Source organism: Ovis canadensis, chromosome 18 (assembly GCF_042477335.2).
Source record: "Ovis canadensis isolate MfBH-ARS-UI-01 breed Bighorn chromosome 18, ARS-UI_OviCan_v2, whole genome shotgun sequence".
Classification (NCBI taxonomy): domain Eukaryota; kingdom Metazoa; phylum Chordata; class Mammalia; order Artiodactyla; family Bovidae; genus Ovis; species Ovis canadensis.
In genome coordinates this window covers 48,074,451-48,090,661 of record NC_091262.1, presented here as the reverse complement: position 1 = coordinate 48,090,661, position 16,211 = coordinate 48,074,451, and the positions used below count along the sequence as shown (strand labels likewise).

Sequence of the window (16,211 nt, the reverse complement as noted above, 5' to 3'; positions counted from 1 at the left end):
AAACTGGAGAACCCCCCAAACCTGCAACTAAAGAAAGCCCACACACCACAATGAAGACCCAGCGCAGCCAAAAATAATAATTTAAAAAAAATTTTAATTGCTTTAAAATCTCATTCGTAGTTTGCCTAAAATTGCTTCAAACCTTTATATTAACTTCGGAAAAATTAATAATAGTGAGAGGGTAACAGGCAGGAAGGCCAGGGGTCTCCAGAGGAAATAGCCTGCAAGTGTCAGACATTTTTATCTCTCTTAAGAGGCAGGAGGAAACAAACTAGCGATATTTTTTCCTTAATCTATACAAATTTAAAAGGAAGTTTCTCTAAAAATTCTGTGTTGCCATAGTGATACCTGGTTTCACCTGAAGTTAACCAATGCCTTTTTCTTATGAAAATGTTTATCTTAAGCTATGCTAATATACTATGCATTTACCCCAAACTCTGTCTTCAAGTCTCTGTGTCTCTCTGTCTTCAAGCCTTTTGGCTCAGAACCTACTTGATAAACCAGTATGTTATATTCCGATATTGTTCCTCTAATCTATGTAAATGAAACTATTTGTATGGTGATCTGCCCTTCAGGATTCAAGTTAATCATTTTATGGCCCAAGATTAACCGTTTGGTACCAAGATTATCCCAAAATACATCTTATGGGTGAAGGGCCTGGTGCCATTCTGAGTTTTGAGACATTCCTTTCTTTCATTAGCAGGCTGCTTGTGACTATATAACATCCAGCTGAAGACTAGCAGGGGGTACTCTTTCTGCCCCCTTCTGATGCCTATGTCACAAGCTTTCTCTATCTCCTTTATACTTTAATAAAACTTTATTACACAAAAGCTCTGAGCGATCGAGCCTCGTCTCTGGCCCCAGATTGAATTCTTCTCCTCTGGGGGCCAAGAATCCCGGCGTTGTGATTCAACAACCTTTCAGTAGTCTCTGTAGTTGGGTCCTTGATACACTCTTTCCTTTTTTTAGACTTTCTCTCTTAGTGGGTTTTTTGTCGTTTAGTCTATATAAGTTCTACACGTTTCTTGTTAGGATTATGTCTAGGTATTATTATTATTTTTTAGCATTTTAAAAATTGCCATTGTGAATGGGGACTGGAAAATATTTACCATATTTTCTTTTCGTTTGCTTTGCTGGAATAGAATTAAGCTATTTTAATTCTGGCATATTGATTCTGTGGTGTTTTAGTTCGTTCTTTTGAGTATTCCAGGAGTAAATTAGTGCCCTTTTGCTCTCCAGAGCTACACTTCTCTGCGTTAAGTCCAGATCCTTATCATGGAGCTCCTGTGGGCAGGTGCCCACCTCACCTCTGTCACCCCTAAAAATGCCAAGCACACAGGAAGTGTTCAGTGTCTTTTGAATGAAGAACTAAGCCAAGGAAATCATTCATGGTCTTGGGTGGCAGCCGCGTGAGGGGTCATTCTGATTCAGAGCCTGCACCTCAGTCTTAGCAGAAAGTTGGGGGCTTTGGGCCCCAGGGTGTCTGTTGTAAGGCCCCAAACAGAGAGAGACCTGAAGCTAATTGTCTCCTTCCATCCAGAGGGGGAGTGGTGGGGGTATCACTCAGTGGTAGAGTATTTGATTGCAGAGGGGGAGTGGTGGCTGGTTTCCCTTGGGAGACCGCACTAGGGGCAGAAGGGGCCAAAGAAGAGGACCCAGCAGAGACTGTGGTCCATCCAGCAAGTCTTGCTCTCCCTCCAGCCAGGCCACTCTAGGGGTCCCCTTCCCAGCCTGGAGCACTCTTCTTTTTTTCTGTTTGTTTTTTCTTTAATGTGGACTATTTTTTAAAGTCTTCATTGAATTTGTTACAATATTGTTTCTGTTTTATGTTTTGGTTTCTTGGCCACGAGGTATGTGGGATCTTAGCTCCCAGACCAGGGATTGAACATATACCCCCTGCATTGGAAGGTGAAGTCTTAACCACTGGACCACCAGGGAAATCCCTATGGAGCACCTTTTCTGAGAAAGGGACACTCACCACAGACTCAGCCCCTCTCCCATGGACCCAAAGCTGAGAAAATGACAGCGGGTTCTAGTTCTGCCTTTATGTCTATAGCCTGTCTAATCGTCCACACGGAGAAGGCGATGGCACCCCACTCCAGTACTCTTGCCTGGAAAATCCCATGGGCGGAGGAGCTTGGTAGGCTGCATTCCAAGGGGTCATGAAGAGTCGGACACGACTGAGCGACTTCACTTTCACTTTTTTACTTTCATGCATTGGAGAAGGAAATGCCAACCCACTCCAGTGTTCTTGCCTGGAGAATCCCAGGGACGGGGGAGCCTGGTAGGCTGCCGTCTATGGGGTCACACAGAGTCGGACATGACTGAAGCAACTTAGCAGCAGCAGCAGCATTGCCCACATCTAATAGAATTCTGTTCTTTAATTAAAAACATAGGTAATACATTCACACAGTTCAACCAGGAGAGCAAACTCAAAGGTGTACAGTGAAATGTCTTACTCCACCTCTGCCCTGCTCCATCCCATAACTAATAATTTGTAACCTTCCAAGGTTTCTTTATTCAAATGCAATCAGATATGAATATATTCTTATTTTTCTCCATTCATATATAAAGGGTAACATCCTATATATACACTTCCACATCTTGATTTATTTAAAATATATATCATCATAATTGAATACAGTATATGCTGGTCACTGTTCTAACCTTATATATATGTAACACATCTAATCCTTCTAATACTCCTATTATTATCCTTATTTTGCCAGAGAGATTTTTGCCTCTAATGAACCTCCTCTGTTTTTCCAGCTGCATAGTACTCTCTTGCACAGGTGCATCTTAATTTATGTAACTCTTTGAGTAGTGATGGGCACTTGTTTCTATTCTTTGCTATTACGGACTGTGTTACATTGTACAGATGTTACCTTTTATGCCTGGAGACAGAGCTGTAGAAAAGAAATCTAGAAGGGGGTGTTGCTGGGTCAAAGGATAATTACATTTGTAATTGTGATGAATATTGCCAAATTTCCCTCTCTAGAGTTACTCATTGTTTTCATGATCCTTAGCATTTCTTGTTAATAGTGTCATTAGAGAACACTAATATTTCAGTCAATCATAATTATAGTCTTTGTTAAAAACATTCATGAAGGACTTACTTGATCTCCTCTAGCACTCCCATCGAAGAAGGTGATGGCACCCCACTCCAGTACTCTTGCCTGGAAAACCCCATGGACAGAGGAGCCTGGTAGGCTGCAGTCCATGGAGTCGTGAAGAGTTGGACACGACTGAACGACTTCCCTTTCACTTTTCACTTTTATGCATTGGAGAAGGAAATGGCAACCCACTCCAGTGTTCTTGCCTAGAGAATCCCAGGGACGGGGGAGCCTGGTGGACTGCCATCTATAGGGTCGCACAGAGTCGGACACAACTGAAGTGACTTAGCAGCAGCAGCAGCAGCAGCAGTAGAACCACTCCCATATGAGGTGGGAATTACCTGTATTTTACAGATAAGAAAACCAAGGTCCAGAGAGGTTACATGACCTGCCAAGGAAGGACACTGAGCTGAGGTCAGATCCGCATCTGCGCAGCTTTTTTCTCTGCTCCCCACTACCATTACCTCAGTCACTGGCCCTGCTCACAGGCTAGATGAGGCTGTTACTTAGATCCAGTGTGCTGAGGCTGGAGGCGTTGAAGACTCATGACCCAGTAGTGACCCCCATTCCCCTTTCCACACATTTTTCTGTCTCCAGAGAAGCTTTGCTAGTGTGAAATAAGTCTCCTCTGTTTGATCAAGAGGCTCAAGCCTTGGGACTTACCACCTTGGGTAACTTGGGAAGGTTGAGAGCTGGCAAAGCTGAGGACTCGTACCTGGTACCTGGTGCCAAGACTTTGGAACTGGGTTGGCCAGCAGGCTCTCTGTTGGCATTTCTGGGACAAGTTGATCTCACTAATTGAGACCAAAGTGGCCCCAGCTAAAATCCTTTCTCCTGGCCTTAGATGGGCTTACTTGTTATTCACATTGCTGGCAAGAGTAAGTTACAGCAGTATTTCTAGGGAAGTAACTAATATTTTTCCTGGTAATATTTTTTAAATTTATTGATTAATGAACTTCTGGCTACGCTGGGCCGTCGTTGCTGCACTGCAGGCTTTCTCTAGTTGTGGTGAACCGGGGCTGTTCTCTCGCTGTGGTGCTCAGCCTTCTCATTCCACTGGCTTCTCTTGTTGGCAGAGCGCAGGCTCCAGGGCACACGGGCTTCAGTAGTTGTGGTGCCCAGGCTTAGTCACCTCCCTGCATGTGGGATCTTCCTGAACCAAGGGTCAAACCCATGTTCTCTGCCTTGGCAGGCAGATTCTTAACCACCAGATCACAGGGAAGTCCTCCTGGTGCTATTTGAAGAGTAATATTTCATGCAGTGTTTCAGAGCATGGACTCTGAGCCAGGCTACTTGGGTTTTAGTTAGTTTCCTATTGTTGCTATAACAATTTACCACAAATTTAGGGGCTTGAACCATTACAGACAGATGGTTATTTACCTCTGGAGGTCAGAAGTCTGCAGTAGGTCTCATTGAGCTACAATCGAGATGTCTGTAGAACAGTGTTCCTTAGGGAGGCTCTTGAGGAGAGTCCATTTTCTTGCCTTTTCCAGCTTCTAGAGGCTGCCTGCATTCTTTTCTTTCTTTAAAAAATATTGTTTATTTATTTATTTGAGTGCTCCCAGTCTTAGTTGCAGCACATGGAATGTTTAGTTTTGGCATGTGGGATCTAGTTCCCTGACCAGGGATCAAACCCTGGACCCTGCATTTGGAAAGCAGAGTCTTAGCCACTAGACCTCCAGGGAAGTCCCTGCCTCCGTTCTGTATTTCATGATCCCCTGCCACCTTCAAAGCCACCAGGACAGTATCACTCTGACCCCTACTTCCTCTCCCTCTCTCACTCTCCTGCCTATCTCCTCTTTCCCCTATGAGGTCTCCTGTGATTACATTGGGTCCACCCAGATAATCCAAGATAATCTTCCCATCTCAAGATCCTTAATGTAATCACACCTATCAAGTCCTTTTTGCCATGTGAAGTGAAGTGAGGTGAAAGTCGCTCAGCCGAGTCCAACTCTTTGCGACCTCATAGCCTCTACAGTCCATGCAGTTCTACAGGTTAGAATACTGGAGTGGGTAGCCTTTCCCTTCTCCAGGAGATCTTCCCAGCCCAGGGATCAAACCTAGGTCTCCCGCATTGCAGGTGGATTCTTTACCAAATGAGCCACAAGGGAAGCCTTAAGAATACTGGAATGGGTAGCCTATCCCTTCTCCAGGGGATCTTCCCAACCCAGAAATTGAACTGAGGTCTCCTGTGTTACAGGCGGATTCTTTACCAACTGAGCTATCAGGGAAGCCCTTCTTGCCATGTGAGGGGTCCTATTCAGGTTCCAGGAATTAGTACTTGAATGCACACCATTATTCTGCCTACTACAATTTGCTTCTGGACTCTGTCACTTTCTAATTGTGTGACCTTGAACAAGTTATTGCACCTCATGCTTAGTTTCTCCATCCTTAGAATGGGAACAATGATAATTCCCACTCCACAGGATTGTTATAAGGATTAAGTGAGTTGATATTTGTGAAATGTTTATAAATATCTTGACACATAGTAAATACTATGGAAGTGTCTGCTGGCTAAAATATATTAAAATATACACTCTCTTAGCAATTCCATTATTTTATCATATACTTCATAGAAACAAAAGGATCTATGCATTAGGCTACATAAAGCATTGTCCATATTGGGGGGAAATGCACAAACAGGAAATCACTGGAATGCCCGTTAACACAGAGTTCTGCAACACCCTGGGCTGCAGACCCATCCTGGTCAGAACCTATTAGGAACTGGCGAGGAGCAAAGGAGGCTTCATCTGCTGCTTCACATTACTCTCATTACTGCCTGAACCACCCCTTGCCACCCCTTCCCCAACCCATCCCCCCTCCCCTGCACACACCCCTCCCACCCACCCCGTGGAAAAATTGTCTTCCACTAAACTGATCCAATGCATTATTAATAGAATGGCTGAGTCAGTGTGGTCCATCTGGAATGTAATGGATCTATTAAATACATTAGTCCATCCTAAAGGAGATCAGTCCTGGGTGTTCATTGGTAGGACTGTTATTGAAGCTGAAATTTCAATACTTTGGCCACCTCATGCAAAGAGTTGACTCATTGGAAAAGACTCTGATGCTGGGAGGGATTGGGGGCAGGAGGAGAAGGGGACGACAGAGGATGAGATGGTTGGATGGCATCACCGACTCAATGGGCATGGATTTGGGTGGACTCTGGGAGTTGGTGATGGACAGGGAGGCCTGGCATGCTGCAGTTCATCGGGTCGCAAAGAGTCGGACACGACTGAGCGACTGAACTGAACTGAAGATTATGCTTGTAGACCTAGATGAGGAGTGTCCTGAACAAAAGTTAAATTAGAGGAGGAAGTTACAAAATAATCGTTTAGCATGATCTGATTTTTTCTTTAAATAAACATCAACCTGCCCAAAATTATTGTAGGTATGAGTCAGTTATTTAACCTCTGAACATCTTGATTTCTTCTGTCTGTGAAGTGAGGATAATAATCATTCTCTTAAGACACTCTACGGAGGATTAAGTGGGATGAAATGTTTCAAGTCCTTGGGATTCTGCTAGCAGCAGAAGAGTGTGACTATTTATGTGGAGCAGTTTGAAGAGCCAGAGGTGTGAAGGATGCACCCAGGATGCTCTCCTGGTTGCCTCCGAGGCAGAGAAAAGAAATTCAGAAGTGCTGGGTACTTCTGATGATGATTAACTCTGCTTTAAAAAAAAAAAATTTATTTAATCGGAGGATAATTACTTTACAATATTGTGATGCTTTTTTGCCATACATGGACGTGAATCAGCCATGGGCATACATGTGCCACCCCATCCTGAAACCCCCTCCCACCTCCCTTCCCACCCTATCCCTTTGGGTTGTCCCAGAGCACTAGCTTTGGGTACCCTGCTTCACGCATCAAACTTGCACTGGTCATCTAGTTTACATATGGGAATGTACACAGTTCAATGCTGTTCTCTCAAATCATCCCACCCTCGCCTTCTCCCATAGAGTCCAAAGGTCTGTTCTTTACATCTGTGCCTCTTTTGCTGCCCTGCATGTAGGATTTTTGTTACTGTCTTTCTAAATTACATGTATGTGTTAATATACAGTATTTCATGGATGGAGGCTAGCTATTACTACTTTAGTAACTTTTTTTATGTTCCAATAAGTTTTATTGGTAGTTTGGATACTATCCCCATAACCAGAAACACTGAACTGAGAAAAGCACAGATGTAGAAACATACCAGCACTCAAAGTTTTTGTAACTGTTTTGAAGAGGCATTTAGTAAAGAATATTTAAAGAGAAAAAGAAAGCAGGAATCCCCTAAATCAGGCCAACCTTCTGTGTCCGCAGCATCTACTGCCGAGGCTGCTCCAAGCCCTTGTGCTGCTCGTGCGCTCTCCTGGATAGGGACCACGGCGAGCTCAAGTGCGACATCAGCATGGAGATCCAGCAGCGGCAGGATGAGCTGGACACCATGACCCAGGACCTGCAGGAGCAGGACCGCAGCTTCGGGGCAGCGCAGGCGCAGATGCGCTCTGCCATCAGCCAGCTGGGCCGCGTACGCGCCGACACTGAGGAGTTCATCCGTGAGCGCGTGCGCGAGGTGGTAGCGCACGTGCTAGAGCAGGAGCGTGAGCTGCTGGAAGGCGTGGGTGCGCGGTACCAGCGCGACTATGAAGAGATAGCGGGCCAGCTGGGCCGGCTGGATGCTGTACTGCAGCGGATCCGTATGGGCAGCGTGCTGGTGCAGAGGATGAAACTATACGCCTCGGATCAGGAGGTGCTGGACATGCATGACTTCCTGCGCAAGGCACTCCACCAGCTGCGCCAAGAGGAGCCCCAGAGTCTGCGAGCCACTGTGCACACAGACAGCTTCAACGAATTCAGGGTGCGCCTGCAGGGCCTCGTCTCTTGCATCACCCAGGGTAGAGGTAAGCCACCATCACCTCATGGCTGGCCTGTTTACCCTGTGAGGGCTTGGGCCTGCTGATGCCCGTGGGGAAAGGCAGGTGGAAAAGATCAGCCCCATGTGACATAAGAGGAAACTGTGGGGTTTTTATTAAGTCTCTTGGGTTTGATCACATTGTAGGTTACAGAGCGCAGGATAAGTCTGGGGGAGCAGAAGCCTGCAGCCACCCAGTAGGGTCACGTCTGACTGATTTATAAGACCCTAAGTATTAGTTGTGATCTTGTGACGCTCAAGGAAGTTGAAAGTGAAAGTCACTCAGTTGTGTCCAACTCTGCTATCCCATGAACTGTAGCCCACCAGGCTCCTCTGTCCGTGGAATTCTCTAGGCAAGAGGGACTGGAATAGGTTGCCAGTTCCTTCTCCAGGGAATCTTGGCGACCCAGGGATTGAACCCCGGTATCCTGCATTGCAGGCAGATTCTTTACCGCTTGAGCCACTGGGGGAAGCCCCTCAAGGGACTTAAGAAACTATAAAGCTGAGAACCATACCCTGTATCATTTTAGCCCCAGAGGGGCTGACCACTACCACCACCACCACTCCTAACCCCCACCCCCATCCCCTGGTGGGGTGCTTACCCAAAACCAGGCTCAGTGGAAGGGATCTTTTGCCCCTCGGATGGCCTGCCATCTGGACTAGCTGCCTATCTGTGTGGGCCCTGCCTGGTATTGGGCACTGGGGAAGTGAGGAGACAGAGGACCAGTTTCTGACCTGGAGTTGTCCAGTCCGACTGGGAGACAAGGTTGGGGCACATCGTGTGGCTGGAGAATGAGACAGTGCTTGGCTCTGTAGCCCAAATCCAGGACTTACAGCAGCTTTCTAGGGGCTGGAGGCAGCAAGGAGGCTTCCAGGAGACACAGGGGCTGCACAGGAGGGCCTCCAGGGTAGGGAGGCTGAAATGGCTCTTTGACAAAATCTCCGGTTCTGGTGTGAGGATGCCCTTTCACTGAGAAAGGGGAGGGAAGCCTCAGAATCTGAAGGTTCTTGGGCAGATGGCAGCGATGGAGACCTGCTCACTCCTGGCCTCGGAGCTAGTGGATGCATTCATCAAAATGCAGTCCTAGCGTGGACATGCGCCTTTTCCACCTAGGTGGTAACTATTACCACATGTACAGGAAATGACTTCCATAGAGTTTAAACAGCTTGCCTCGGTGGTGAAAGAGAAAGGAGTTATTTTATCTTCCAGCATGAGAGATTTAGATTTAATAAAAACAGGCCACAGGTCAGAAGAGTGTCATGGAGCTCTCACTGTGCAGAGAAATCAGTGAGCAGTAACGCTGTTAGAATTGTCCGTGCTTTGCCTTGGTGGCGGCCCCAAGTTGGAGAGAGCTGTGCTTGGGGTCTGGAGCCAAAGGCAAGCACTCTCCCATGCCACCCCTCTCTTCCTTCTAGGTGAGTTCATGCCCACTGCAATCAGGGAGCTTTCTTTCCAGCTACAGCCACTCCATGGAGCTGCCAGAGGCCCTGGAAAAGGGGTCTCCAGGAAAAGCAACAGGAATGTTTCCTTTGTCACTGTCCTAAGACAGGATGCCTCTCGCCAGGGATGTCCCTGACCTGCCTATGACCTTCTCTGTGTTCTCCAGATGCAGCTCTATCCAGGAGAGCCAGCCCAGAAGCTGCCAGCACTCCCAGAGACACTTGTGGCCCTGACCCGGTGAGATGGACTTGAGGTTTGAAGGGGGGAGGAGGTTCATCCTGCAGGCCGGGTGGGTTGGGAGTTCTCCTCTGTTGGGAAGGAAGCTGAGTCTTGCTGTCCCCGTGTCTGCAGGCAACGGAGGAGAGAGAGCACCTGAGAGAATGACAGCAGGGGCCTGGACTGCAGCTTCAGTGGGAGGGGGCGGAGGAAGGGCTGGCTGGCTCTGGGCTCCTACGTGCCATAGTAGGTCTTGATGTCATAGTAGGTCTCCAGGAGGTGTTAGGCCCAGGGATGGACAGGAGATAAAGCAGTGGTCCCTGGCAGGCAGGCCCTTGATAGACATGGCAGATGACCCTCCCCTCTGTGTGCCCCACTCCAGATATGTGGCCCTTCCGCCACATAGGGTTCTGGAGAGGAATGGAGAATGAGGCCAGGTATCAGACAGTGATCACAGCAGCCTGGGTTCCATCGATGTGATTTCAGGGCCATCACAGGCCTAAGAGCCGTAGTATTCAGGGTTGGAAAGCGCCCGCACTGCCTCTCACGCGGTCATTCCTCTGCAGCGCCGCTGACCTGTGACTGTCAGCCACCATGCACACACCTCCAGGGGTAGGAAGCTTGCTCATTCCTGAGGCTTGAGCCACTCCCATCTCTGCAGTGCTCTTAGAGCGCATCCCTGGGTGCAAATGCACTGGCATCCTGTTACCTGTCCTCTTGGCTACTTGCACGCATTTCTCCTCTCTCCCAGGATAAGCTTTTTCAGTTCCTCCCTGGATCGGGCACCTGGTCTGCTTCCCATCCTGGTCATCCAGGTCTGTGTGCATGTCAAGGAGCTGGGCCCAGGATTGACTGGTCCTCCTTGGAAAGCAGGTCTTCTGGTGAGGGCAGTCAGCCTTTCTAGCTCTGCCATGGTGTGGCCCATAGGAGACAGAGATTGCTGTAGGTTGAGGCAATCAGAAGAGGCTTCCTGTAGGAAGCAGAACTTAGGATCTGAGAGCTTTAGAGTTAGGAGAAATCTTGGAGTCTGACCTGCTGTTGTATAGAGGATGAAGCTAAGACCCCAAAGAGGGTGTGACTTAACCCAAGGCCACACAGCATGCTAATGCTAAGGGCAGGACTTGAAGCCAGTTCCCAACTGTCTTGGGTACTGCACTCTCATATACACACATATAAAATTTTAAAAGGACATTTAATTCTGGATATTTAGGAGAAGTAATACAATCACATGGTCAGAAATCATAATAAAAACAGAAAGTGATCATGTCTTCCTCCCACCTTGTCCCCATCTGACCAGTGTTTACACCCATATTGTTGTCGTTTAGTCACTGAATTGTGTCCGACTCTTGCGACCCCATAAACTGCAGCCTGCCAGGCTCCTCTGTCTATGAGATTTCTCAGGCAAGAATACTAGAGTGGATTGTCATTTCCTTCTCCAGGGAATCTTCCCAACCCAGGGATCAAGCCTGCATCTCCTGCACTGAGAGGCTGATTCTTTACCACTGAGCCACGCTTATTTCTTATATATCCTTCCAGAATTTCTTTATGTAGTTACAAGCAAATACGACTATATACTTGCTTTTTTTTTTTTTTTTTGGACAGAGGTAGCACAGTGCCACATATATATTATGCCTAGGGCACAATACTATTGGGGAATTCTTATCTCATCAGTAGGCAGGGAGCTTCCTGATGCCTTTTTACATCTGCATAGTGGTCTGTGCTAAAATAGGTGTAGTGTGATTTATTTAGCCAGTTCCTTGGCTTTTAGGTTATTTTGATATGATAGACAATGCTAGAATGAGAAAGTCTTCAAAGAAGTTATGAATGGTGGTGAAAAGTGCCCCAGGGCCACAGACTGCTCTGGCTTCCAGGTGTCAGTGGTTAGTTAATGAACAACAGCAAGAGAGCCTATGTTGTCTTGTGTGAAGAAGGTCTGGGCATTTTTCTGGGTCTCGTCTTGTGCCCTCTCATTGCCAGTTTCTAAGCAGGTTGAACTTGGAGCATCAGAAGAATGCTCTGTGCAGACTCTTCTTGCTTTCATTTTCATAATAGGCTTGGGGGTGGGGATGGATGGAGCTGGGGAATGGAAGTGGGTCATACACCGTGAGTGCAAAGGACGGGTGCAGCTGCTTGAGGAGGGCAGGCATGGTCTGGCTGTGCTAGGAGAGAAGCACCGCTTGGACCCACATTCCTGCCTTAGGAGGCAGGAACTGGGCTTCCAGCACCAACATGCGTCCCTCCTGAAACTGCTGGTTTATTTTAATCCCCACCCCATGCCTAGGTGGAAAGTGAAAGTGAAAAGTGAAAGTGAAGTCGCTCAGTCGTGTCCGACTCTTTGCGACCCCATGGACTGTAGCCTACCAGGCTCCTCTGTCCATGAGATTCTCCAGGCAAGAATACTGGAGTGGGTTGCCATTTCCTTCTCCAGGGGATCTTCGCGACCCAGGGATCAAACCCCGGTCTCCAGCATTGGAGACAGACGCTTTAACCTCTGAGCTACCAGGGAAGCCCCGTGCCTAGGTGGAGAGGATGATGAATACCAACTGGTGTAATTAACTAGGAGCGCTTGGGTAGGACGGCACCTCGGACATTGTCCTTCCTCTCTCTCCCTTGGTTCTTTTTGTAATGATGTCACAATACTTTAATGGAAAAAATAAATTGTTTTAAAACTGTAAAATAACTATGAATCAGTCATGATGATTTTTTTTTTCTTTACTGAGCTCTCATGTGTGTCCCTGCTTCATTAACATGGGTAGGTGGTGTCAGGAAGGATGGGGCAGAGGCTGAGAGGAGCCCAGCCCTGCCTTTGGGGAGTTCACAGCCCACGTGGAACAAGGTTCTCTTACATGCCAGCAGTTTTCAGAGACACACACAGGCAGGCAGACCAAGACCTTTCGAACTCTTTTCATTTTTTAAAAAAATTTATTTATTTTCTGGCTGCACTGGGTCTTCGTTGCTCACTCGAGCTTTTTCTAGTTGCAGCAAGTAGGGGCTCCTCTCTAGTTGCAGTGTGCATGCTTCTCATTGTGGTGGCCTCTCGTTGCAGAGCACAGATTCTTAGAACACAAGCTCAGTAGTTGTGGCACACAAACTTAGTTGCCCCTCAGCCTATGGGATCTTTCTGGACCAGAGATCGAACCCAGGTCCCCTGCATTAGAGACCGATTCTTAACTACTGGACCACCAGTAAAGTCCCCACTCTTTCATTTTTAATGGTGATCAAATACATATAACATCAATTTGCCTGGAAGTGGAACTGCTGAATCGTGTAATAATTCTGTCTTTAATTTTAGGGGAATCACCATAAAATTTTCCATAGTGGCTGCACCGCATGGGTGCACCAACAGTCCACAATGGTTCCAGTTTCTCCACATTCTCATTCGCACTCTTTTTTTAAGTAGTGGCCATCTTAATGACTGTGGAGTGGTTTAAACTTTTTGACCACCACCCACTGTAAAAGATATATTTTACATCTAACCTACTGGTGTATACCCATGCACATACCTATAGCTAAAACAGAAGTTTTGTGCCATAAATTACACTTATAAATGTGGAATGTACTCTCAAGACTTTTCTGTTCTGTAGTATTCTATGTAATACAAAAAATGCTAGTCATGACTTTGCTGCCATGATCCACCCATGGGTCACAACTGTAATTTGTAAAACACTGGCACAGAGAGTACCCTGGAGATTGTATATTTTTCCAAGAGGCCTGGGAGAAAATAACCTGCCAAATTATCCCCTCCTCCCACACAACCCGTCCCCCCCACCCCCACCCCAAACAGGTCCACTCTGATTCAGAGAGACAGCTCTCCTCTCTTTTTGTGAAGCTGTTGAGAGAAAGAAACCCAGGAAGGAGGGGAGGAAATCAGTCCATGATAGTCCATGAGTTGGGAACCCACATTTGACATGAAGGCACTTGACATCAAGAAGAGCCCCACCGCAGGGTCCTGGTCCCCAGCACACGGCCGGTCGTGCCGGGCTTCCCCGACTGCCCCTGCCCTGGCCTGGCCAGGTAAGCCCTGCCGTTCACCCTGTGAGGGTGGGCCTGACCCCGTGCCCCACTGCTCGGGAGCAGACAGAGCCTGTCCCCATGAGGAAACCACATTCCTGACCTCACCCTCTTACAGCCCAGTGCCTGGGTTTTCTAAGGCAGCTCGGCTTGGCCAAGAGCGCCCTCCAGCTGTGTGGATGGACCTCGGGCTCTGGATGAACCCTCATCCGCCGAGTGCACACAGGGAGTGTGAGGCGCCAAGGAGTCAGGATTGGAGGTAGGAGGGGCAGGCCGGAGCCCCTGGACTGAGCCCTGGAATCTGGGCCTCTCATTGCAGAGGGATGCTCGCCACATCACAAACACCGTTTCAGCAAAAGGTCCAGCTTACTCTTAAGTTTCCCATGATAGGGAAAGATGGTGCAGAGGGACATAAAGGAGACAGTGAGTGAAGAAAAGGGAACATACTCAGGCGCAGAAAGGGAACTTGCATTTCAAAAGCACTGGATTTGGACTTCCCTGGTGGTGCAGTGGATAACAATCTGCCTACTGGTGCAGGGGACGTGGGTTCAATCCCTGGTCCAGGAAGACTGCACGTGCCGCGGAGCATGCTCCGCGACTACGGCACCCATGCGCCTAGAGCCTGTGCACTAAGAGAAGCCCGCACACCACAGCTGGAGAGTAACCTCCTCTTGCCACAACTAGAGAAAGCCTGCACAAAGCAACAAAGATCCAATGCAGCCAAAAATAAATTTTTAAAAAATTAAAAAGAACACTAGTTTCAAGCCCCTGGTCCAGGCCCTTATTAGGTATATGACCTTAGGAAATCACTTAACCTCTCTGTGTCTTGGTTTCCTTCTCTGTAGATGGGCAATAATCATAATATAGTACCACCTCCTTTTTTTTTTTTTTAACTAATTTCATTGTAAAATTCACTATTTTAAAGTATACCATCCAGTGACATTTAGTGCACTCACAGTCTGGTATAACTCTCCCAGACTATGGAGCAGTCACTCCTCACTTTGCCTCCCCCAACCCTTGGCAACCCCTAGTCTGCTGTCTCTGTGCAGTTGGCACTTCTGGATATTTCGTATAAATGGAATCATACAGTATACATTCTTTTGTGGCTAGCTGTCCACTTAGCATGATGCGTTCAAGGTTCCTCCACCTTGTGTGGTCAGAACTCAGTCCTTTCTCTGGCTGAATAGCATTCTCCTGAATGGCTACCCTACATTTTATCTCTTCATCAGTTGACATTTGGGCTGCTTCCACCTTTGGGCTGTTGTGAACAGGTGATGGGGCAGGGGGCAATGTCAGCTCAGTGGAAGGGTCCCCTCTCTATGATGAATTTGCAGCTAGAGAGGAGCTACTACCATTAGTAGGGACCACCACCACCACCACCACTTTGTCCCTAGAGTTGTCTGTGCTGGTCTCTGCTTAGTCGCTCAGTCATGTCTGACTGCAACGCCATGGACCATAGCCTGCCAGGCTCCTCTGTCCATGAGGATTTTCCAGGCAAGAATACTGGAGTGGGTTGCTAAGCCCTCCTCCAAGGGATCATCCCAACCGAAGGATTGAACCCAGGTCTCCCACATTACAGGTGGATTCTTTACTGTCCGAGCCACCAGGGAAGCCCTGGAGTTGTCTAGGCTGGGTCTACTTGTCAAGCGAGCCTTGAGTTGTTGGCAGTATGATCCCTGAGGCCATCTTCTGGCACCGTTAGGATGCACAGGCATTGACGTAGTCCCTGGGGTGCCGCGCCTCAGGGTTGCCATAGGTGAAGTCATGGAGGCTGCAAGGAAGACTTCTGGTCCCCAGTAGGCTCTGGGTATTGGACCAGGAGCCAGCTCTTATGTCTGGGTGAGGCCTTGGAGACTGAGCTGACCCCACACCAGGGGACCTGGGTGGTCCTACTGCCTGGTCATTTTTGTTTTTTATATTTATTTATTTGGCTGCACTGGGTCTTAGTTGAGGCACACGCGCTCTTTAGTTTCGGCATGTGAGATCTAGTTCACTGACCAGGGGTCAAACCTGAGCCCCCTGCATTGGGAGTACAGGGACTTACACACTGGCCCACCAGGGTAGTCCCCTACCTGGTCATTTCTGACTACTTTTGTGTCCCAACTTTGCAGCCAGAGGAGGTGCCGAGGGACCAGATGCAAGCCGCGGGATTGGCCGTGGTACAGCCGGTGCCAGGGGCACACCCTGTGCCAGTGTACGCCTTCTCCATCCAAGACCCCTCCCGCAGAGAAGTAAGATATTCCCCAGCCCTCCCCTCCCCTTCCCAGGGCCCGGATCCCACTAGGTGGTAAGAGGTGGAATGGAAGTGAGAACCCAGACCTCAATAGGCACTGACTCTGCACTCTCCCAGCTCTTGGTTGCCGTGTTAGGAAGCTTCCCTCCAAGCAGGAGCCCCTCCCAGGGCAGTCAGAAGCCAGCAGAGATTGGTGGTCAGTGGTCACCAGCAGGGCCAGTGTGCCTGCTGACTTGGGAGGACCTCTGTGTAGAGAGGTGTGATCCGCACGGCAGATAGCAAAGGGGACAGGAGGAGCAA

General features: G+C 48.1%; 1 protein-coding gene across 8 annotated transcripts in view; it reads left to right on the top strand.

The window, feature by feature from the left end:
- PML (PML nuclear body scaffold) overlaps positions 1 to 16,211 on the top strand; it is a 53,080-nt gene that overhangs the window by 22,577 nt on the left and 14,292 nt on the right. For 3 of the 8 annotated variants that reach the window (XM_069559634.1, XM_069559632.1, XM_069559633.1), the window contains exons 3-5: positions 7,419 to 7,999; positions 9,618 to 9,688; positions 15,790 to 15,909. In XM_069559634.1, the coding sequence (XP_069415735.1) occupies positions 7,419 to 7,999; positions 9,618 to 9,688; positions 15,790 to 15,909 (772 nt within the window). Of the gene's footprint in view, positions 1 to 7,418; positions 8,000 to 9,617; positions 9,689 to 9,802; positions 12,355 to 15,789; positions 15,910 to 16,211 lie in introns of those variants that run through there. The other 5 variants (XR_011250319.1, XM_069559639.1, XM_069559635.1 and 2 more) reach the window with 4 other exon arrangements.